This window comes from Epinephelus fuscoguttatus, linkage group LG18 (genome assembly GCF_011397635.1).
Source record: "Epinephelus fuscoguttatus linkage group LG18, E.fuscoguttatus.final_Chr_v1".
Lineage (NCBI taxonomy): Eukaryota > Metazoa > Chordata > Actinopteri > Perciformes > Serranidae > Epinephelus > Epinephelus fuscoguttatus.
Genome location: NC_064769.1, coordinates 4,371,835 through 4,395,383, shown reverse-complemented (window position 1 = coordinate 4,395,383; position 23,549 = coordinate 4,371,835). Strand labels below are relative to the sequence as shown.

The window sequence follows — 23,549 nt, the reverse complement described above, 5'->3', positions numbered from 1 at the left end:
TAAACAGGCAATGCTCGCTTGTTTTCGGCACCCCCGAGGCATGGATACTAATGACGTCAGATTCTGGGTGAGTCGTTGATCTCTACTGATTGGTTAGGGAAAAATCAAATTCCCTCCCCCTTGTTAGCCTGACACTCAGGCTAACAGAAACCATGTTTGGGGAAATCTTATTTGACGTGAACTTTGAGTTTTTAGTGTCCCATCTGAATTTCAGCAATGCATCCTTGGCGACAGCGATAGCGACATTATCCACCATAGAGCCACCACAGCACTTGGTAAGTTTGTTTTCTAACTGGCATAGCATATTTTCCTTATGTTAGCATGTAAGCTATATGAAACTAGCTAATGTTAGCTAGCTAGTTTTTGTCAAAAATAAAACAAATGCACTATGCGTGAAGTACATTGATGCTAGTAGCAAATCTCTACTGGGCTAACATTCGCTAGTTTCATATAGCTTACATACTAACATAAGGAACATATGCTACGTGAGTTAGAAAACAAACTTACCGAGTGCTGTGGTGGCTCTATGGTTTCGCTGTCGCTGTCGTCAGCGATGCACTGAAACCTCAGGAATCAGATAACTATAACAATGTGCTTTTTAATTAGCATGGGCTGACCCTTCATTGGAAGGCTGTTTGGGGAGGAGACTAAGTATCTGTACATTTCTAGAGAAATCTCAAGTAATAGCAGATACTTAAAAAAGTGTGCAGAGAAGATAGTGCTAATGTACCAGCCAGTTAGTAATCACAACTGAACAACAGCATATTCCACTTTCTTATGAATACAAAGTGCACTTACACATGTATATTTATAACTTACCTTTGCTGGCTGCCTGATTACCGGGCACCCTGGTCTCATACGGATTGAGATTATCCATGGTGTTGTGTCGGGATCCGCGGTTCTGTTTCCAGTTTATCAGAGAGGACAATGTTTGAGAGGACACACAGAGTAAAAACACATAAAGCATATACATGGTGTACTGCTGACATGTAATCTGTAATGAGTGAATTAATCCAGTAACAGTACAATGTTTCTCTTCTGCAGCAGGGTGCCATTCTTTATATAGGACCTGTATTATAGTGATAGACTTGCTCTCTTAATGTTTTGGTTCACTAAAGAGGGAGAAGTGGAGAAAAAGTTTTGAAATGAAAGACATTTCCCAATCAAATTATGTAAGAAAAGTTACATCTACCTGTTACATTTAAGTTTCTGGAATAAGTTTCCATTCATCTGCAGTATTTCAGCTACCAGTCAATGTCACTATAATACACTGTGTCCATACAAAGGATTGAGAGGAAGAGAGTAAATGCATGGGATTAACATGTTCATTCATATGCATTCAAAGAAGGGGTATGGAACAAGTTTAATAACTAGCCTAATTTATTGCCTTAACGGTCCTCAGACCATATAATAACAGCTTGATTTGAATGATTTGTTAACTTGTACCACACCCTTGCTTTAAAAAATATGCCAACATACCAAAGCAGGTTCACACACAAGAAAGTCTTTTTAAATCTCTAGCATCAGTGACAAGAATGTAAAAACTATTATAAGATTATCCTATTGCACATTTCAGCAACTGCATTTTTACAACAGTTGGAAATGCTTAATTCAAAAAACAAAGCAAGGCATAACGTGCAAAAAGCTAAAACTGAACAAAGTCTGAAGCAGAATTCATTTCAGGGGCCCCTCTTTTCAATAACACATTTCAAGATGCAATCCATCATAACAGGCTGATAAAACCACTCCTCCAAGAAATGTCCCATTTTCTTGCCCTAAAGGATGCAACCAACAGATCTTTGGAGACTGTCAATATCCCACAGTCCACTGTTAGCCTTCAGTCTCCTGACAATTTTTTTTTAAATTTATTTTTAGATTTTATGATTTTATTGTCATGTTTTGGCACTGCAATTTATAGATTAACGTTCTGACAAAAATCTCCCTCCATAAGTTTGATAGAGTCTTTGTGCAAATGGCTGTCTCGAACACCAACTGTCACACTCGACAGTGTAACCTCACCTACTGTGATCATCTATCTCTGTGACTATCATGGTGACTTGACTGCCTCCCATCTAAGGCCCTGATCATTCAGAAAGTGTTTTGCAGGTTGCAAAACATAAGGTGCCCCGCACTGCCTCTTTAAAAAAAAAAGTTTTAAATGTTGCCAGGCAACCACCCCATCACCTCCTTACCCAACCTTCTTGTGTAATCAATCTACTGTTTTTATTATTTATTTATTTTTGTATATTATTTATTTCACAGTAGTAGCTAGTTCCTAAAATGGACAGACAGAGGGTACTTGCTGTAGCTCTGGGTGGGGGTGAGAGGCTGTCAGCAAATAGTTTGTTGGGCACAGGTAATGTGAGTCAGTGTTTGAAAGAAGAATTTGAAGTACTGGGTTACATAGCACATTATAACTATCATAACTTTAGCCAGTTATAAAGACTCAAAGAACTGCTCTGACATATAATAAATGCTTAATTTCTGAAACGGAATAATGTCAGTACTTCAGATTCTTCTTTCAAACACTGTCGTCACTTTGGCATGGAAGTATAAAGCATTATGAATGCTGAATTTCAAAATAATGCATTATGTAACCACTTATAATACTTTATAAACCTTGTTATAAGTTGTCATACATGATTATTAACATTTGTAAGAACGTTTATAAAGCCTTATAAATGTGTTATGATGTCTTATGAATGTGCTCATAATGCATTATAGACCTGACCTTTAAGTAAAGTGAAGGTTCACCTCTCAAATCACCCAACTGGACAATGAATAAAAACAAGGAGATGACATGAGGTGCCTTTCAGCTTGGAGTTGAAGTTTTTTCAACTCGATGAGTTCAGAGCGCTCCAGCAAAAACACCAGGGGCTAAGAGCGCAGAAACATGGGGTGCATAGTAACACAAAAACGGCAAGCAAAAACCTTCATTCTCATTAAAAACTATTATAAAAAGCCACCTCCAGCTGCTAAAATGCTTCCTGTGTGATCAGGGCCTTAGGCTAGCTGTTTTCCCCTGTAGTGTTTGTGCTTGGCTAACCACATCTTGACTTAAGATCTGTACTTTATCCATCTGAATATCTCACTCTCAGAAAGAACAAAAAAGCATATTTACCAAAATAAACTATTTCTTTAAGACCCTTCAGTCCTCGGAACTATATGGGATCGGGGCCTAAGTCATGGATTGTTTGCTTTAGAAAGACATGGTTTAGTATCAAACTTCGTGCCAACTCTTCATTCCTGTCACAGCACTCTGCTCTGATGATAGGTTTTTGGTAGATTATCAATAATGTAATTGTTTAAGGTCCCCTAGTACTACTGCTAAGATGCTATTTTTGGACAGCAGGACCCGAAGCTCTGCAGTGTGAAATTCTTCTTTTTCCTCCTCATTTAGAGTTTTGTAAATGAAACTTGCCCACAAACGGAGCAGAACAGCTAGCCGTAGGTGGCAGTTTAGTTGTTTATGCTGGCAATCCAATCTAAGGGATGCACATATTTTATTTGAGTGAGATTTTTGTTTAAATTTTAAAGCTAAACTACTATTTCATCTTGAAGATGAAAAAGCAATATCACTGGGTAAGTTAAAATGTTGACCTGCTGTTGGCAGATCAGAGGATAAGAGGAAAGTTATTAGGATTCATCTTCCGGGCACCATGGATACATGGACCAAATTCCATAACTATCCATCCAATAGTTGAGATATATAGTCTGGACCAAAGACTGACTTTACCATCCTAAACCCCACAGCATTAGCATTGAAACTTGTCTCTTTTTTCCCTATAATTAGCTTCAGGTTAGATTAAGTTACAAGAAATTCCCTTGAAAATTATTAAGAAATTACAGAATCCGTACAAAAAACTTTTTCTGATCAAACTCAACTAAAACAGTGACCAGTGAACGGTGGATATTGGAATATAGAGGTCTTCTTAAAATGATGCAGTAGTTGAGCCTCCCAATTTGGTCAAAAGAACATGTTGAGGAGCTTTTACAAAAGGACAGAGATGTGGACCCATTATGATGCATTTGGTGTTGACATGCACAAACAGACAGAGGGAGATACTGAACAGGAAACAGCACAGGACTTCAGGCTGTGCTTCAGACTGTAGTTGCAGTAAGTAACCTCTGGATGGTGTCAGATTATAATCACAAGTAGGCCAACTATTATGATGTCACACAGGCTAAAAGTAAGTTACTGTGTTCAGTCAGCTCTAGTTGTGAAACTATCTGTTCTGGTCTGGGAGATGGAGAAGGGACGTGATAAAAAGAGAGAGAGAGAGAGAGAGAGAGAGAGAGAGAGAGAGAGCAGGAGAAACTGTGGTATGTTAGTAGCATCCACACTGAAGCAGTCACACGCAGGAAAGGGTTAAAAAAGGTTGCATACTACAGGGACCAACAGGTTTCTGAGGAGTGTTAGTGCACCTTTTTCAGGCCAGGTATGGGAACAGTTCTGAGTCTGGAGAGAATTCCACCTGCCGCATTGTGCTAAAATCCAAAATGTCAGAGAGGTTATCAGAGGGCAACCTGGTAATGTTATGGTCATGCATGTGATCATTACAGTAGAAACAGATTTAAGGGAAAGATTAGCAAACAAGGATGTACCAAGACTATGTCTCATCTTACTGACTCATTCAACTGTAAACTACAAGAGAGACACAGTTCATACAGTATATAACATTTCCATGTTCATGATACTGTGCAGTATTCCTGTCAGGAGGAAGACAAAAACAACAGAGTTGGTTCACCCAAATTATGGAAAAATGTATTTTCTGCTCTCCCTCTTGTGGTCTTATTCATGTAAACAGATTATTGGCCCTGGTTTCTAAAATATCTGTCTTTGAGATTTCTGCCGTTGTCCCAATTCAGTGTTGGTGAATGATCCTGTGATACTGTACTACAAAAATAACTTCAACAGCAACATCTCTTCCCAGAAACAGAGTCGAAAGTAGTTCCACTGAAACCTGTTGAGAGATTATCCAGAGTGTCAGGGTTTCTTGAAAGAGATGTTGCTGCTGAATGTCTATATTATCTAATGTATTTATTTATTGACTTTTTTCAGTGCTTTGAGCACCGCACAAAATTCCATTCATTCCACTGTATTCTATGGAGCAAGGCGGGAAAAAAATAACCAATTCTTTTCCCTACAGGGAAATACAGACACATTATTTCATTCATGCTCTTAAACTAATAATTTGGGTGCTCAAATGGGTAATTCTTGTTGTCATATTAATAAATCATGAATGACTAATTTGTATTTTTGTGTTCTTAATAAATCCACCCAACCATCCATTTTCATCTGCTTAGGCTGGGTTGCGGGGGCAGCAGGCCAAGCAAAGCACCCCAGATGTCCCTCTCCCCAACGAAGCTTTCCAGCACCTCCTGGGGGATCCTGGGGCGTTCCCAGGCCAGATGAAATATGATATTTCTCCAGTGTGTTCTGGGTCTGCCCCGTGGCCTCCCACCAGTTGGATGTGCCTGGAACACCTCTAACAGCAGGTGCCCAGGGAACCTCCTCAACTGACCCCTTTCGATGCAAAGGAGCAGCAGCCCAACTCCGAGCTCCCTCTGGATGTCTGACCTCCTCACCCTATCTCTAAGGTTGCGCCCAACAACCCCACAGAGGAAACTCAATTCAGCTGCTTCTATCCACGCACTCATTCTTTCAGTCACTTCCCAAAGCTCATGGCCATAGGTGAGGGTCGGGACGAAGATCGACCAGTAAATCAAAAGCTTCACCTCCTGGCTGAGCTCCCTCTTCACCACTTTAGTCCAGTGCAGCACCCACATCACTGCAAATGCCGCACCAAACCGCTGATCTATCTCACTCTCCATTTTATCCTCACTCGTGAACAAGACCCCAAGATACTTCAGCTCCCTCGCTTGAGGCAATAACCATCTCTTGCTGATAAATGCTCTAATAAAATAACAATTTAAGTGTGAATAAACAGAGCATGGCATTAGACAGTAGTGATGACATATTAGATATATTTAAGGCAGGGGCAGGCAACCTGTGGCTTTAAAGTCAATCTCAAGTGGTTCATCGTGGCCTATGACAAAAAATTATATGCAAATGTATAACAATTTTTTATTAACACTTTAATTTCCTTTATCCTTTTTACTTTATCATAAACTGATTTTTACATTCTCCAGTTGTACAAACATGCAGCATAAACACCAAATAAAAAAAATAAGTTTTAACATTGCATCAATTAAAATGTGCATCATAGATCTACAGCCTGGCGCTTTTTCCTCAAAATTACGCTGAGCCTCATTAGCTTTGGCTCGTCTTGAGTGTCCCTATAGCCAGGCTAGCTATGGAGCTATGGATATGGAAAAGCCTAAGAGGAAAATAGATGATTAAATAGTGCATGGAGAAATTTGTTTGTTTTCACCACCTATGTTGCAAAGTTAAAATACCAAATATTAAAAAATAGCCCACTGCAGAGTAGCCACCTGGTGGTAAAACATATTAATGAATGTTCATTTAGACCTATTAGTAATGTTGATTGGCTAGTTTATGTTGGGCTGATCCAGATATTTCTTTCTTTATTTATTTTTTGGTCAAAATGGCTCTCATGATAATATAGGTTGCTAACACCTGGTGTAGGTCAAAGTCAAACCAGATTTTCAGATTAGATTGGTTTGACAGTCTAATTAATGCGCTGCTAATACTCAGTGTCCAATTGCTGTAGGAAGTGATGTTACAGGTTGTTGTTTCTACTCCAGTCAGTTAGGGAAGAATAAAGGTGTGTTTTATCCCTAACAAATACATGTACTGAATTCATTCCCCGCTATTGATATGTAAGTTATCCCATCATTCCATTTGTCCGCACAACACTGTCTTTTATACAGTTAAAGGGGTTTTTTCCCCGTTAAAGGGTTTTTTTGGGGGAGTTTTTCCTTGTCCGCTGTGAGGGTCTAAAGGACAGAGGGATGTCGTATGCTGTAAAGCCCTGTGAGGCAAATTGTGATTTGTGATATTGGGCTTTATAAATAAAATTGATTGATTGAATTGAGTTGTGAATAAAGAACTGAATAAACTTGAATAAAGGTGGAGATTCATCTAACCCTAACAATTATAGGCCCATATATAAACGTTCAGTTTTAGCTAAGGTCTTGGAAGGGCTTATAATTAATCAATTAAATAATTTCTTATTTATTTTTTTGAAGACATGACATTCTCAATAATTTCCAGTCTGGTTTTAGAAAAACAAACAACACAGTACAATGAAAGTTTTAAATGACACTGAAATGAAATTGACTCGATCTTTCTCAAGCTTTTGACTCAGATGACCAATCTGTTCTGTTACAGAGGCAGGTTAATATAAGGCTGTTCAATAGTATGAAAGAATGCAAACTGTCCAACTTGATAGTATATTTTCCAGCTTTTTGAATAAACATAATGGTGTGCCACAAGAATTCATATTGGGTCCTATTTTATTCACAATTTACATCAATAATATGTGTTACAATGTTGTCAATACAAAATTAGATTAACACTTTTGGTGCGAGGAAAATATTGGTTCAAGCGATGCTTTTGTTAGCAAATGATTATGGTGACATTTATTAATGTATACAAATTCATCTTGCCTGAAAATGTTAAATTTAGTGCAATGATTCCCAACTGCTCCAGCCACATGGTCCAAATTTCTCCTTCATCGTTAGTTCAAGGTCCACACAGTTCAGTGTATTCAGCGTCATACTTGTGTGTGGCCATGTTACTGATCTAGTTTGCTGTCTCTGTCATATAGCTTTCCGTTAGTCACTCACTCTACAGCAGGTAACAACACTTCAAAGTAAAGGCTCTGTGCCAGAAATTCATTGTACTTTTTTTTTTCTTCAAACTTGTCACTTGTGGTTCATTCAGAATGGACGTGGGGCCCACTTTTGGACAAGGACCCACCAGTTGGGAACCACTGATTTAGTGTACCATGCTGCACTGCAATTTGTCTCTGATTAAGGTTTCTGCACACATCATTGAAGTTTGTATGAGAAAGTTGGTTTGTCTTCTCTGTAGAATGGACCACTGGTATACTTTTCTTTATAAGGCCATACAACATAAACTGCCATTTTTTTTTGGTTGTTGTCTATGTTTGTTTTGTTTTTATCACTGTTGCTTACTTGTTTGTTTGCTGTAAGAGACACAAACTATTACTGTCTTTCTGATTTTCATTTGTATTTGTAAATAAAAAATTAAAAAGAGAAAACCAATTGGTCAATACCTCTCAGACAACAAACGGAAACCAGAACACTGATCACAAAATCTTGTCCTGTTGCCTACAGATTCTGCAGACATATGCATATATCTATTTAGAGAGATTGTGGTTGATGCAGTAATCCCAGAGACAGAGATCTAAAAATGTGTACAAGTAAAACCAAAACCATCGGCATGAATAAATACCACCGTAGTGAAGTGAAAAAGTTCAGGGTTGTTTTGCCCTTTGGTGAACCAACTGTTTAAATATTAGCTGTCCACATGCAGGAAGATGAACAGATGTTTCCGTCTATGAAATTCGCATTCATAATCAATCTACAATTATATTTTATTGTCAGAAAACATAGAATCACAACCAGATGTATCGGTTAAACCCATTTCAGACACTTATCTACTGATGACAATCAATACATAAATCAGCGTCCTCATTTCCTTTGGTGAGACACATAAGTGAGTGGAGGAACTTTGTTCCTGTTTTGTTTTGTTTTTTTGGACATACTGTATGCACAGGAACATGAAAATATGCAAATGCATTAATGATAGCACACATGCACACACACATCTTACCAAGGCAGAAGATAGTCCAGGATGGTCTCGTGGAAGTAGTGGTCGTCCTACAGAGCGTATGACACATGTGGATCAGATATGAATATATTCCCACACATTTAGTTTTTAGATATTAATTCATATGCACTACACTTCTCACTTCTTTTGGAATGACAGTCTCATCTAGTTTCATTAATTGTGACTGTTTTTACCAATTTCTCCGTCAGGTCGTGGACAGGGCTCTGTAAGCACTCGCAGCAGGCCGTCTGGTTTGTATGAGTAGTGCTCCACCAGCTGTAATAAACACAGAAGTTCACACACTCACCATAATGTTCAGGACTGTATACATGCATCAATAACTACAAAAGACTAATGTGATGAAGTCTGTAAAATACTGTAATATCAACATGAATGAAGCCAGAATGTTCTTGATACCCCAGAAGACAAACTTCGACAGCTTTGTTATTTGGAGAGACTGTCTGGGGGGACAATATACATACTGATGAACATTAAATGTAAATAATGTAAATATGTAGGACTGTAGCCAATGGGTAATTTCCACCCTCAGTCCCTTGGCAGGTTGATGTTTAACTAATCAAAAACAAAATAAAAAGACAAAAACAAAACAACAGTGACAAATAAACAAACATATAGCGAACAGTAATACAGACACAGCAGACCAAGAATTGGGGGACCAGTTGAAAGTGCTTCAGTGGTAAATTAATGTGTGATGTGCTAAGTGCTCAAGTGCACTTAGCACAGGTTTATGAATTGCTAGTGTATATTGCACAATGCCCTATAGCACATACAAATGTGTGTGCAGGTATTATTGCACTTAAATTAACATACATAGATGTATTTATGTACGCACAATTACACTGAGTTACATACAAGTTGTATGTGTACAAGGACAGGCTTGGCTTGTCACTGGCACATCCCCGGTATACAAGCCAGACCACGTCCTGAGATAGTTCCCAACAAACAGACAGACAGTGCTTTATGCTGTTATTAACTGCATATTGCCCATAGTGACTGCACAATTGCCCATGATATTAATATTAATTGCACATTGTTCACTTTAACATGATTAAACATGATGGTCACATATCTGTTTGGTCTGGTTGGATAGCACACACATAAAGCGAGGAAACAATGGAAAAAGCAGGATGGGGGCTACAGGCAGGTTAGTTATGACCACATCTCTGATTTGCCTTAAGCCATCTCTTCAAGTTGCTTCTAAAAGCGTAATGCGCGGGGACATTCCCTAATCGCAAGAGGTAAACTATTCCAATATTTACTGCCAATAACACCAAAGGTCCAAATGTTGTATGCCTAAAGGGCACCTCGCAGTCCCCCCTGGAAGAGGCCCTGGTGTCCCTGGACAAGCCACTATCTGTTCTCAGCTTAATGAATTCATTTAATGGGGGAGGTGTTAGCCAATGTAGCGCCTTGTACATTAGGCAGGCAATTTTGAAGTGTTTGAAGTTATCAAAATTTAAAAAACTGTGTTTAGCAAGAATATTACGATGATGAAAATAGTATGTTTTTTTATCAAACACTTTTTGTAAAACCATTCTATGGGCTTAAGAATTGTTGTACCTGAACATGACCAACTGACAAAACAATAATCGATATGCGAGAAGATCATAGCATGTATGTACATTCTAGCTGCATTCTCTGTTAAAGACGTCCTGATCTGCCTGAAATTTTGTACATTCAATTTAATTATGTTAGATATCTTTGTTTTACACGATTCTTAAAGGTTAGGGTGGGATTTAAGACAATCCCAAGATACTTAAATTCTTTAACAAGACGAAGCTCCTCCCCATTCAAGTATACATTGGAATGTGTTGCCTCTATTGGCCATTTAGAGAACATCATACAGACAGTTTTCTTGGTGTTCAGTAGAAGGCAAGATTTAGTAAGCCAGGTCTGAACATGTGTCATTGCTGATGTGAGGACACGGAAGGCATCTTGGACATTCTTTGCATGAGTAAAAATCACAGCAACATCTGCATACATTTGGAAATTTACATCTTGACAGGAGTTAGGCAAATCATTAATGTACAAGGAGAATAAAATTGGTCCCAGGATTGATCCTTGGGGGACTCCTATAAGGTAAGGGGATTTGACACCATCAATATTGACACACTGCTGTCTGTTAAATAGATAGATAGGGTTTGAGCCAGAGCAATGCTGGTTCAGAAAATTTAAAATTTGTTAGTTTGGACAGAAGGACTCGGGGAAATAATCGTCCCGGCGTTTAATCGGACCGGCGTTTAATACGCAAAATGGAGTCACACCCCTGGCAGCTATTAGGTGCCCGCCGGCTATTTGCCACCGGGTGACTATTTGGAAATATACAGCATGTGACAATAATCATATGTGTACATTAACAGTAAAAGTGTGACTAATGATAACAGCAGCAGCAGCAGCAGGAGGCATCTGGCAGGACCACGGCAGCTCTTGTAGGCTAAAATCAAGACGATCACGTTAACCAGTGCGCAATCATCAGACTTGACAATTATCACGGGAAAACAATCTTTGTTATATCGAGATAATTAATTCGTTATCACGAGAAAACAATCTTTGTTATATCGAGATAACGAAATAATAAGTCGTTATCACGAGATAAGAGTGCACAAAAAAAAAAATACATGGCCATTCTCGTCTTCCGTATATATCGAAGGTCTGGGAGGAGGTAATGTGTCCTCTGTTGTGATAACCATCAACACACACACAAAAAAAAAACATCGGGAGGAGGCTCTTCCCAGTCGCAGCTGTCTGGTGCAATGTATTGCTTGCAGCATCTCTCTGTCGGTGGAGAGAGTGACATGCCTCCACTAGAGCAGTCAACAGCAAATTCAGAAGGTCAGGTTATGTACTTACTATATTAAGTGTCGCTCTACATTCTGAAAGCCATCACTGATAGATGAGTGTTTGGTCCGTAATGTGGGTTTCACAGTCTCACCACCCAAACAGAAGATACATTTGTGGAGTTCTCTTTCCTGATTGATTCAAGTGGGAATGGGATGCCAGAAATGTAGAAAACAAATGTATTAAGATGATTTAACGAACCCATTCACATTTTTGAGAAACCTAATCTGAAACTCAAATCTACTCGTTGCCACCTCATTTAGCTAAATGTGTTATATTTCTAATATTTTGTTGTGTTTAACTTACATGTTTTAAAAGCATCTGTGTATTGTGAACATAACAGAGCACAATACAAATTAAAACTGTAATTTCTAATAATTAAAAGCAATATTTATGTGCATTCCAAGGATTCCAAGCACTACGAGCAGTCAGAAGTAGGTGTAGATTTTGTTAGTGCCCACGAAATGATCGGAGCTACTAACGTATTGATGAATGCCGAAATACATGTAAATTTGCCTGTGCGAACAGTTTACACACAAATTCATTCTGCTTACGTTTCATGAATGAGACCCTATGTACTTACATACTTTATGTTGTTCTATCACATTATAAGACGTACTTACATCACTTTATGATGTAATATGCATAGTTATTTTACCAAAAACATGGTCTTTTTCTCAATATAACCAAGTATTTTTGGTGCCTAAACCCAACTGTGCCACCACCACATACTTTTAACACAATACCTGCTGCCACCATTGAATGGGGTGTGACGGCCCACCTGTCAATCAATCAATCAAACAATCAATTTTATTTATAAAGCCCAATATCACAAATCACAATTTGCCTCGCAGGGCTTTACAGCATACGACATCCCTCTGTCCTTTGGACCCTCACAGTGGATAAGGAAAAACTCCCCAAAAAAACCCCTTTAATGGGGAAAAAAAACGGTAGAAACCTCAGGAAGAGCAACTGAGGAGGGATCCCTCTTCCAGGACGGACAGACATGCAATAGATGACGTACAGAACAGATCAACATAATAAATTAACAGTAATCCATATGACACAATGAGACAGAAAGAGAGAGAGACAGAGAGAGATGCAGGACAGAGGGTAATGACAGTAGCTTACAACAACATTAATGAAAGTAATATTAGAATGAATAATAATATATTAATATCTGATAGTATACATGTGTGACAATAATCATCATCAATCAATCAATCAATTTTATTTATAAAGCCCAATATCACAAATCACAATTTGCCTCACAGGGCTTTACAGCATACGACATCCCTCTGTCCTTGAGACCCTCACAGCGGATAAGGAAAAACTCCCCAAAAAAAACCCTTTAACGGGGAAAAAAAAACGGTAGAAACCTCAGGAAGAGCAACTGAGGAGGGATCCCTCTTCCAGGACGGACAGACGTGCAATAGATGTTGTACAGAACAGATCAACATGATAAATCATATGTGTATAATAACAGTAGAAGTATGACTAATGACTCCTCCGAGAACCGTCACCTTATCGTGGTGGAGGAGTTTGAGTGCCCTAATGACCCTAGGAGCTATGCTGTCGGGGGCATTTTGCCCCTGGTAGGGTTTCCCATGGCAGATTGGTTCTGGGCGAAGGGTCAGACGAAGAACGGTTCAAAAGACCCTTCATGATGGTTATGATCAAGGACAAGTGTACCCGGCCCGGAGGGTTACCGGGGCCCCGCCCTGGAGCCAGGCCTGGGGTTGGGGTCCGTGGGCGAGCGCCTGGTGGTCGGGCCTTCGCCCATGGGGTCCGGCCGGGCCCAGCCCGAACCGGCTACATGGGTTCGTCCCCTGCAGGCCCACCACCCGTGAGGGATCCAGAAGGGTTCGGTGCAATGTGGATTGGGCAGCAGACCAAGGCGGGGGCCTTGGCGGTCCGATCCTCGGTTACAGAAGTTGGCTCTTGGGACATGGAATGTCACCTCTCTGGCGGGGAAGGAGCCGGAGCTTGTGGAAGAGGCTGAGCGTTACCGGCTAGATATAGTCGGCCTCACCTCGACACATAGTTCCGGCTCTGGAACCCTAGTCCTTGAGAGGGGTTGGACTCTCTCCTTCGCTGGAGTTGCTCCAGGTGAGAGGCGGAGGGCCCCCAGACTCTCTGCCTGTACGTTGGGGTTTACCCCGGTAGACGAAAGGGTTGCTTCCCTGCGCCTTCGGGTCGGGGAACGGGTCCTGACTGTTGTCTGTGCTTATGCACCGAACAACAGTTCAGAGTACCCACCCTTTTTGGAGTCCCTGGGACGGGTGCTGGACAGTGCCCCAACCGGGGACTCCATTGTTCTGCTGGGGGACTTCAACGCTCATGTGGGCAATGACAGCGGGACCTGGAGGGGCGTGATTGGGAGGAATGGCCTGCCCGATCTGAACTCGAGTGGTGTTCAGTTATTGGACTTCTGTGCGGTCGCAGTTTGGCCATAACTAACACCATGTTCAAACATAAGGATGTCCATCGGTGCACGTGGCACCAGGACAGCCTAGGTCGCAGGTCAATGATCGACTTTGTAGTCGTATCATTTGACCTGCGGCCATATGTTCTGGACACTCGGGTGAAGAGAGGAGCAGAGCTGTCAACTGATCACCACCTGGTGGTGAGTTGGATCAGATGGTGGGGAAAGACGCCGCGCAGACCTGGCAGGCCCAAACGAACAGTGAGGGTCTGTTGGGAACGCCTGGCGGAAGAACCTGTCCAGATGATCTTCAACTCCCACCTCCGGGAGAGCTTCAACCGCGTCCCGAGGGCGGAGGGGGACATTGAGTCCGAATGGGCCTTGTTCTGCTCTGCCATTGTTGAGGCGGCGGTCGCGAGCTGTGGCCGCAAGGCCACTGGTGCCAGTCGCGGCGGTAATCCCCGAACCCGCTGGTGGACACCAGAGGTGAGGGGAGCCATCAGGCTGAAGAAGGAGGCCTACAGGGCATGGTTGGTCTGTGGGTCTCCGGAAGCAGCTGACGGGTACCGGCGGGCCAAGCGGAGCGCGGCGGCAGCAGTCGTGGAGGCAAAAACTCGGGCGTGGGAGGAGTTCGGTGAGGCCATGGAGGAAGACTATCGATTGGCTCCAAAGAGGTTCTGGCAAACCGTCCGGCGCCTCAGGGGGGGAAGGCGGCAACTTGCTCACACTGTTTACAGTGGAGGCGGGGAGCTGCTGACGTCAACTGGGGACATTGTCGGGCGGTGGAAGGAATACTTTGAGGAGCTCCTCAATCCCACCAACACGTATTCCAGTGAGGAAACAGAGACGGGGGTCTCAGGGGCAGGTCGTCCAATTTCCTGGGGCAGAAGTCGCCGAGGTGGTGAAACAACTCCGAGGCGGCGGAGCCCCGGGGGTGGATGAGATTCGTCCCGGATATCTCAAGGCTCTGGATGTTGTAGGGCTGTCTTGGCTGACACGCCTCTGCAACATTGCGTGGACATCGGGGGCAGTGCCTCTGGAGTGGCAGACCGGGGTGGTGGTCCCCATTTTCAAGAAAGGGGACCAGAGGGTGTGTTCCAACTACAGGGGATCACACTCCTCAGCCTACCCGGTAAGGTCTACTCAGGGTGCTGGAGAAGAGGGTCCGGTCGATAGTTGAACCTCGGATCGAGGAGGAGCAATGTGGTTTTCGTCCCGGACGCGGAACCGTGGACCAGCTCTTTACCCTCGCCAGGGTGCTGGAGGGGGCATGGGAGTTCGCCCAACCAGTCCACATGTGTTTTGTGGATTTGGAGAAGGCTTACGACCGTGTCCCCAGGGGCATCCTGTGGGGGGTGCTCCGGGAGTATGGGGTGGGTGGCCCCTTGCTAAGGGCCATCTAGTCCCTGTACCGAAGGAGCATGAGTCTGGTTCGCGTGGCTGGCAGTAAGTCGGACCTGTTCCCGGTGAGGGTTGGACTCCGCCAGGGCTGCCCTTTGTCACCGGTTCTGTTCATAACTTTTATGGACAGAATTTCTAGGCGCAGCTGAGTGGTGGAGGGTGTCAGGTTTGGTGATGGGAGAATCTTCCCTGCTTTTGCGGATGACGTGGTCCTCCTAGCTCCATCGAACAGTGACCTCCAGCTCACTGGGGCGGTTCGCAGCCAAGTGTGAAGCGGCTGGGATGAGAATCAGCACCTCCAAGTCCGAGGCCATGGTCCTCAGCCGGAAAAGGGTGGATTGCCCACTCCAGGTCAGGGGGGAGGTCCTTCCTCAGGTGGAGGAGTTTAAGTATCTCGGGATCTTGTTCACGAGTGAGGGTAGGATGGAGCGGGAGATTGACAGGCGGATTGGGGCGGCGTCCGCAGTGAGGCGGGCGCTTAACCGGTGCGTTGTGGTGAAGAGGAGCTTGGCCAGCGAAGCTCTCGATTTACCGGTCGATCTTCGTTCCAACCCTCACCTATGGTCACGAGCTCTGGGTAGTGACCGAAAGAATGAGATTGCGAATACAAGCGGCCGAAATGAGTTTCCTCCGCAGGGTGGCTGGGCTCAGCCTTAGGGATAGGGTGAGGAGCTCAGACATTCGGGAGGGACTCGGAGTAGAGCCGCTGCTCCTCCACATCGAGAGGAGCCAGTTGAGGTGGTTCGGGCATCTGGTAAGGATGCCTTCCGGACGCCTCCCTTGGGAGGTGTTTCGGGCATGTCCAACCGGGAGGAGACCTCGGGGCCGCCCCAGGACACGCTGGAGGGACTACATCACCCGGCTGACCTGGGAACGCCTCGGGGTTCCCGCGGAAGAGCTGATGGAAGTGGCTGGGGAGAGGACTGTCTGGGCTTCCTTGCTGAGGCTGCTGCCCCCGCGACCCGGACCCGGATAAGCGGAGGACGACGACGACGACGACTAATGATAACAGCAGCAGCAGGAGGCATCTGGCAGGACCACGGCAGCAGCACAACCACACACGTCACACTATCCAGGCACCGCTGCTGCGATACATGTGCCCTCTGTCTTTGTTTACCCAGAGACCAGGTGGGTCATCAGTGGGACTGGTTGCTCTGGGAGGAGCCAGAGGTCATAAGAAGGGCTGCTGTCCCCAGACTGCTCTCTCTCTGGCTGGGCTGCTGCAACTTCTCCTCGTGGCCTTCTCACCACCTTACCTGGTTACCTGGATTTGCACTCCTATCTTACCATTCATACACATACATACGCACCTTGATTCACTCACACATGCATTACATGACTGACTACAGATACACCCCATATCTTACTATGTTTCTTTGGGTTTTCCAGTAAAATACTTAAACTATTGACTTCATTGTGTGTGGACTCATTTGTTGCAAATCTGAGCCAGGTTGTAACAGGGGTGTTCAGAGTTCTGGGTCATTTCATGTATTTCTGTGAGATCATGTCAGTCCTGAGTGTGAGGCTAGAGGACAGGTCTGGTGAGCATGCTGGGCTTTCACTTCAACTGAGGACAGTATTCTTCTCGCCCATATTATCTCGAGGACTGTAGGGTTTTAAAGAAATAGTTCATTTTTGTGAATATCCTTTTTTACTTTTTGAGAGTGAGATGTTCAAATAGATAAAGTACAGATCTGGAGTCAAGATGTGGTTAGCCTAGCTTAGCATAAACTGCAGCTAGCCTAAGGCCTTGATCACACAGAAAGCATTTTGTAATACACCCTTACATACCTCACGTTTCTGCGCTCTAGGTGACTGGTGTTTTTGTCGGAGCTATCTGAACTCCTCGAGTTGGAAAAACTTCAACTTAGAGTGGAAAAGCACCTCACGTCATCTCCGCTTTTTCACATTGTCCAATCAGATGATTTGAAAGGCGTGATGGTCATGACAACAAGTTAGCAGTTGGTAAACAATGGAGGAGAAACTAGTGGTAGCAGTTGCTGGATACATAGAGCTATACAACTTTACAAACCTCAGACAAATCCAATAGAAAACAGCAGGCATAGAAGCATATAAGTGCAGTACTGGATGCCTCTTTTTTCGTCATGTGCCCACACAGATCTCTGTTTCCCTGTATCTAACAAACTATTTGGTGACAGCCTCTCATCCCCAACCAGAGCTACAGAAAGAGAGGTAAATCAAACTCTGAGTCAATCACCATGGCAACTGAGTCTGTGAACCTAACCTGCTCGCTGGCAGGTTTTCTTCAATAAACCCTGATATTTTCTCTGTCTCCTCCCTCTTACACGCTGTTTCATTTCCTCATTCATTCAGTCCGTGTCAAAGCTTGTATCGAAGCGCGTTAATTAGCAGAGATTTACCATCTGTCACAGTCTAAATCCTGCTGGATATTGTTACTCAGGACTGTCTTAAAGGTATAATATGTAGTTTTTCCAGATAAAAATGTCTAAAAATGACTAAACCAATATTATATATTTTGTTTAGTTGTGTACTTTGATTATCAGAAATGTTTCCAACAATTTTTCAAACCCAGATAAATATGAAATATTGATAAAAGTTACGGACCATGTCATTATGTTGCATGTCAATGGCGACGTTACTCCAGTTACCATAGCCATTAAATGAAGGAGAAGAAGAAGAAGCAGACCGGATGAGACGTCAGAGAATGAACGTTACTGTTGCTAGGCAAAGCTAACTCGTCATGGATCATGATTATGCATTGACGGTTGCTGCACCTTCTGACACTGAAGCTGTCCCGGTAAACAAGCCGGTAAAACGGAAACGTACGGGTCAACCAAGTGATCCCAGAAGACTTTAGGATAAGAAGAGAGCTAAATCAAGGATAAATATTGATGTGGCCTTTCCGAAATGGAGAGAGCTTTGTGAAAATCTAGGACTACAATTTGATGCCGACCTCTCGTGTGTTCTACTAGACAGGTAAGCAAACATCTGGCTGATGTTATCGAAATATTAATCATTTCCACCAGTGTATTGCAAGCACTGCTGCCCGCCGGGGCACCAGCGCTGTGGAGCGGAGGCTGGCTAACCACAACATCTAACGATAGGTTTCTATAATGCTGAGCTGATGCCGGTAAATGAACTGCATTTATAAAAGAGGCAGAGGAATAGCTAAACATAAGACGCACTGAGCAAGAGAGAGCAGCAGAGAGGGAGAATCCATCGCTAACTGTAAAGCTAAGTAACTAGCAGTTTGCTCAAATAACTAGCAGATTGCTAACCCCTCAGCTAAAGTAAGTAGCATTTCTGAATAGAGTGTAAGTAACTGAGGTTAGCGAGACAGTCGCTAAAAAAGAGAGCTATGACTGTTTTTTTCTCTGCTGCTGAAGCTCGCTCTGCCAAAAAAACTGTCACGGTCGTTTCGGTTTCACGGAGTGAGGAACGTCAGATCTGTATCTGTTATATGACGACAACTCCCATGACCCCACGCTACTTCGTGACGTCATCCAACTCCATCTTCTGTTATTGTTTTGGTTTGAGACCCCTAGCGGCAGAAAATTACATATTGTATGTTTAAGTTACTGAATTTATGCACATCAATCATTTCTTTGGACATCAGTTTTTGTCTTTACATTCAAATATTACACAGCGAGAATTCACCCTCAGCTCAGAATCAAACCTCTGTCCTTTTTATATTTATTATTTTTTATAACACTGTGCACAAGGATCAGACTGTCAGTCTGTTAGAGCAGCTCCGTGTGATCACAATTTTGTGGTCAAAGGTCAAGGTCATTGTGACCTCACAAAACAGGTTTTTGACCATGCATACCTAACATGTAACTAGACAAATGTTGAACATTTGCTCCGCTGCAAATGTTTATTGCACATAATGTGTAGGTCTAATTATTTAAATTTTAAAAATCGGTATGAAGCTTTAGACACGTAGTATCAATGACTAATGATCTCTATCACTGATGTCATTGGTCACATTGATGGAACATAATTCCTATAGCCTAATATTGGGGATTATATGTTAATATTTCTGAGTGAGCAATGGTGCAGCATTTCAGTGTCTTTAATTTACTACATTTGTAGCTGAATTAAAGTCACTGAATGCTGTTGAATCAAGATACAAATAGATGTCCAACATTTTTAAATCTACTGTATTTTAACCTCAACGTCTTTTCGAGTGCAAATCACCAAACATATTATTACTGGGTCAGACTGTGAGTTTACAGCCATGTCTTTATGTCTTTGATCTATAGCCTAGCCTATATGTTTTAAATCTTCCTATTTTTCAGTTGCTGCCTCCTGTGTTTTTCCCCATCAGATCAAATCTGAACAAATATATTATTATATATTATTAATATAATGTAATGTATCTACAGCCTGATACACAGTCAGATTCCACCACTTTATCTTCATTAAGGAAATGTAAGTCTGATAAATGATGAATAAACTTTTTTATTAACTTTATGGTTAACTTATTTACACTTTCCTTGCTCTGACTCAGGCTCTTCTTTTAAAGATAAACGTGCACCGTCTGCTACACATGCATTAATATCTCTACATCCACTGGATTAAAATGGAGGCGCTGTCTTTTATTTTCCTGTTGCCATGGTGAATCGTGGAGTCGGAGCTCCGTTGATGATGGCTTTTTATTGTCGGCTGTTCTGGAACCGGTAACTCAGAGTTTCCCATCTCAGGGTAAATCAACTCAGAGTTCAGGGTTAGACTCAGAGTTTGTTGAACCTCCTACCTGGAATACCCCTCTGGGTGCAGTGACTGTGTGCAGCTTCCTGAAGCTGTGTCATCACAGTGAGTTTAACAGGTTTGGTATCATTGCTACAGAAGCCAAAACTAAATAAAGGGAGTTGGTATTGTTCCACCAGATATACTGTAGATTCCTGGCAATGTGGAGAAAGCATGAATTAAACGTGACAACTTAAAATAATTGTTAAAGCTTACAGAGTATTTGGCAACTAGTCGAAGATTTCTGTGGGAGGCGGGAGATGTGAGTTGTGGCCATGGCCCGAGGAGCATGAACATGCTCAGCACTTTTGACGGCAAGAGTGACCATAAAAGATATATATGTAACTATATGAACTACATCATGTTATTTCTAAAAAGACATAGAATTACTATTTTAATTGTATGCCTCTGCAAATCGGTCAAGTTGCAGTTACAGTTTACATCCATTTCTATGAAAACATGGATCCTTCACACATTTCCCCCCAGCAGCACAGAAGATCTATACAATCAGCACAGTTTCAAGGTGGACACCTAAGAAGAGTGTCATTAATTCAGTATCTGACCAAATATTTCCCCTTCTGTCCTTGAGGTATGACATTGATTAATGGCCAGAAAAGTATTTTTGCAGAACATTATGATGTCACAGTGAAGATGACTTCATCATTTTATCCAATTAGACATTTGTGTGATTTTTTTTCTAATCAGTTCAGTCATGAGTCCAGATGAATGTTTGTGCCAAATTTGAAGAAATTCCCTCAAGGTGTTCTTGAGATACTGCTTTTATAAAAATGTGATGGTCGAGGTCATGGTGACCTTTGACCTTTGATCACCAAAATCTAACCAATCTAACCATCACTGAATCCAAATGAACATGTGTGCCAAATTTGAAAAAAATTCCCTCAGGGTGTTCTTAAGATATAGCATTCATAAAAATTAGACAGCCAAGGTCACAGTGACCTTAACCTTTGACCCTTGACCACCAAAAACATATCAGTTTATTTTTCAGCCTAAGTGAGCATTTGTGCCAAATTTGAAGAAACTCCCTCAAAGCATTCTTGAGGTATTGTTTTCATAAGAATGGGATGGACAGACGTACAAATGGACAACCTGAAAACAAAATGCATCCAGCCACAGCTATTGCTGGCATGAGGGCATAATAAAATGGGTGGCAGTCACTGAGCAACACTTGAGACAACTGTTGGGAAATCTTAAAACTGACCCTGAGAGTCAAAGATAAAGATCAACATGAAAAAAGCAGAAATATGAAAATCAATGTTAACCTGCCACAGGGTGTCAAACTTCTTGCCATCTGGGATGGAGAGCTTGCCGGTCCTGTCCTTGTCGATGCGATAATGCATGACTTGCCCTTCATGGAGTAAACACAGAGCGTAGGATCCATTCACATCTCTCTGTCGGATCCTGCACTCTCAGAGAGAAGAAACAGAATTAAAGTAGGAGTTAATGTAACATAAGTACCATTAATACTCCGCCTTCATAGATGTGAATGGTGTTTTGTGAGGAGCCAAACATACATTTGTGAAATGAAAGCAGCTCACATGACTGTATTCAGAAAAGCAAACTATGAATCAGAGATCTGTTTTTCTTCTCATTCCATATGCCTGAGCTTACTTGGGTGCTGGACCCATCATTTTTCAGCATTTTTACGGTGAACATCTACTATTTTAAGCTGCACTCTGCACTGTTTGTTGTCAAATTTGAAGAACTTTCCTCAAGGTATTTTTAAGATATTGGCCTCTAGTTTCCCGGCGCAGCACAGGGTGGCGAACCCCATGCAGTTTGGTAGTTTGGCAGACTGAGGTGCGCTGAGATGGGTGTTTCGTGTCAAAAGGCTTCACTGAAGGTGCCCTAAAAGCTTGCCAGCTGAAACCAGGTCTACTGTCAGCGCAGGCGGAGCGCAGCTGGCGTAGCGGACGGATGATGTCACAGTGACCTTGAACTATGACTACCAAATTTTGATCACATTATCCTTTACTCAAAGTGGATGTTTGTGCCAAATCTGAAGAAATCCCTAAAGGTAATCTTGAGATATCGCATTCACGACCTTTGACCTTTGAGTAATAAATTACTTATAACACTACTTTTGCATTACTTTGACCAAAATGAGCTCAGAGGAACTAATGTTCATTTTAAAAAGATGAGGGTCGTGTTGTTTCATAGCAGAAAATAAAAGAACATAAAAACCTGTTTATTAAAGTTCATTTCAAATCCAGTGCTAAACAGGTCTGACCCATTCATGTATTCACACACAGTGGTTACCATTTTGTATTAAAATCCCCTTCTTATATCAACAATAGCATGATGAAATAGAACAATTAAACAGCCAAAAGATCAAAGTCTGATAATTTTGATGTTTGTGATATTTGTGGGCCTATGATATGAAACACAATAAATAAATATTGAAGTTAGCACAATAAACAGAATTGCATGTGATTAAGTCACTACGATGAGTGTAAATTCCTGATATGCCAGTCAACTACAACAGCACCAGAGAGAGAGTTATGCATAAAATTGGGACTGTGTGCCAGCTATGCTCTACAGTTTTAGGGGATATAAAAGGAAACACATCCTACATATACTAACAACACCTTGATGCACTGATCACCAGGACGAGGAGGAAACAAATCGGAGGCCAGTTCCTAATCCCTGCTTCTTTCTAGCAGCCTTAAGACACAAAATCAGAACAGGATACATTGTAGACGTTGCAGGTATATCGATGGAAAAACACTGAACATGATAACGCACAGTACAATATGACCCAGATGTGCTGCTCACTGCCACCCTTCTATAATACATTGTCATGACAACACACAATAACCTTCAGATGATACTTTTTCTGGTGGCAGACAGGTAGAAGTGGAGCTGAGTGGATCAGTGTGGATGAATAAAAAATGCAAACAATAAACAACAGTTTATTTCGGGTGGTAACGCATTACATAACATAGTAAATGTAATAATTTTACCTGAAATCCTGTTCATAACGCATTATATTACTTCATTACTGCTAAAATGTAATGTATTACTTTTGTACAGTAACGTATTACCACCAACACTGGATGAAACAGATCGTGTTAAACACTTTTTAATCCATGCCAACAAATTTCTTCAAAATCATACAGTCAACAGTATATCGTAAAGAGAACACAGTCATTCACACAACAGCTGTATCAGTCCAAAAATCAACTATAAACTATACATGAAATAGAATGAGGTTACAAGAAAAGCTTGACATGAATTGAAAAGTTTGTAAGGGAGACATAAAGAAGTTTCCCTTTGAAGAACAAGATTATTATTTTCTCTTTCCTGTGACTTCACTGCCACTGTGGTGCCTGT

General features: G+C 42.0%; 1 protein-coding gene across 3 annotated transcripts in view; it reads right to left on the bottom strand.

The window, feature by feature from the left end:
- Positions 1–23,549, bottom strand: part of syk (spleen tyrosine kinase) — a 64,899-nt gene that overhangs the window by 13,517 nt on the left and 27,833 nt on the right. For 2 of the 3 annotated variants that reach the window (XM_049604044.1, XM_049604042.1), the window contains exons 5-9: positions 21,479–21,617; positions 8,977–9,058; positions 8,786–8,832; positions 4,426–4,488; positions 820–901 (exon numbers count right to left, since the gene is read on the bottom strand). In XM_049604044.1, coding sequence (XP_049460001.1) covers positions 820–901; positions 4,426–4,488; positions 8,786–8,832; positions 8,977–9,058; positions 21,479–21,617 — 413 coding nt within the window. The remainder of the gene's footprint in view (positions 1–819; positions 902–4,425; positions 4,489–8,785; positions 8,833–8,976; positions 9,059–21,478; positions 21,618–23,549) is intronic. The other variant, XM_049604045.1, reaches the window with a different exon arrangement.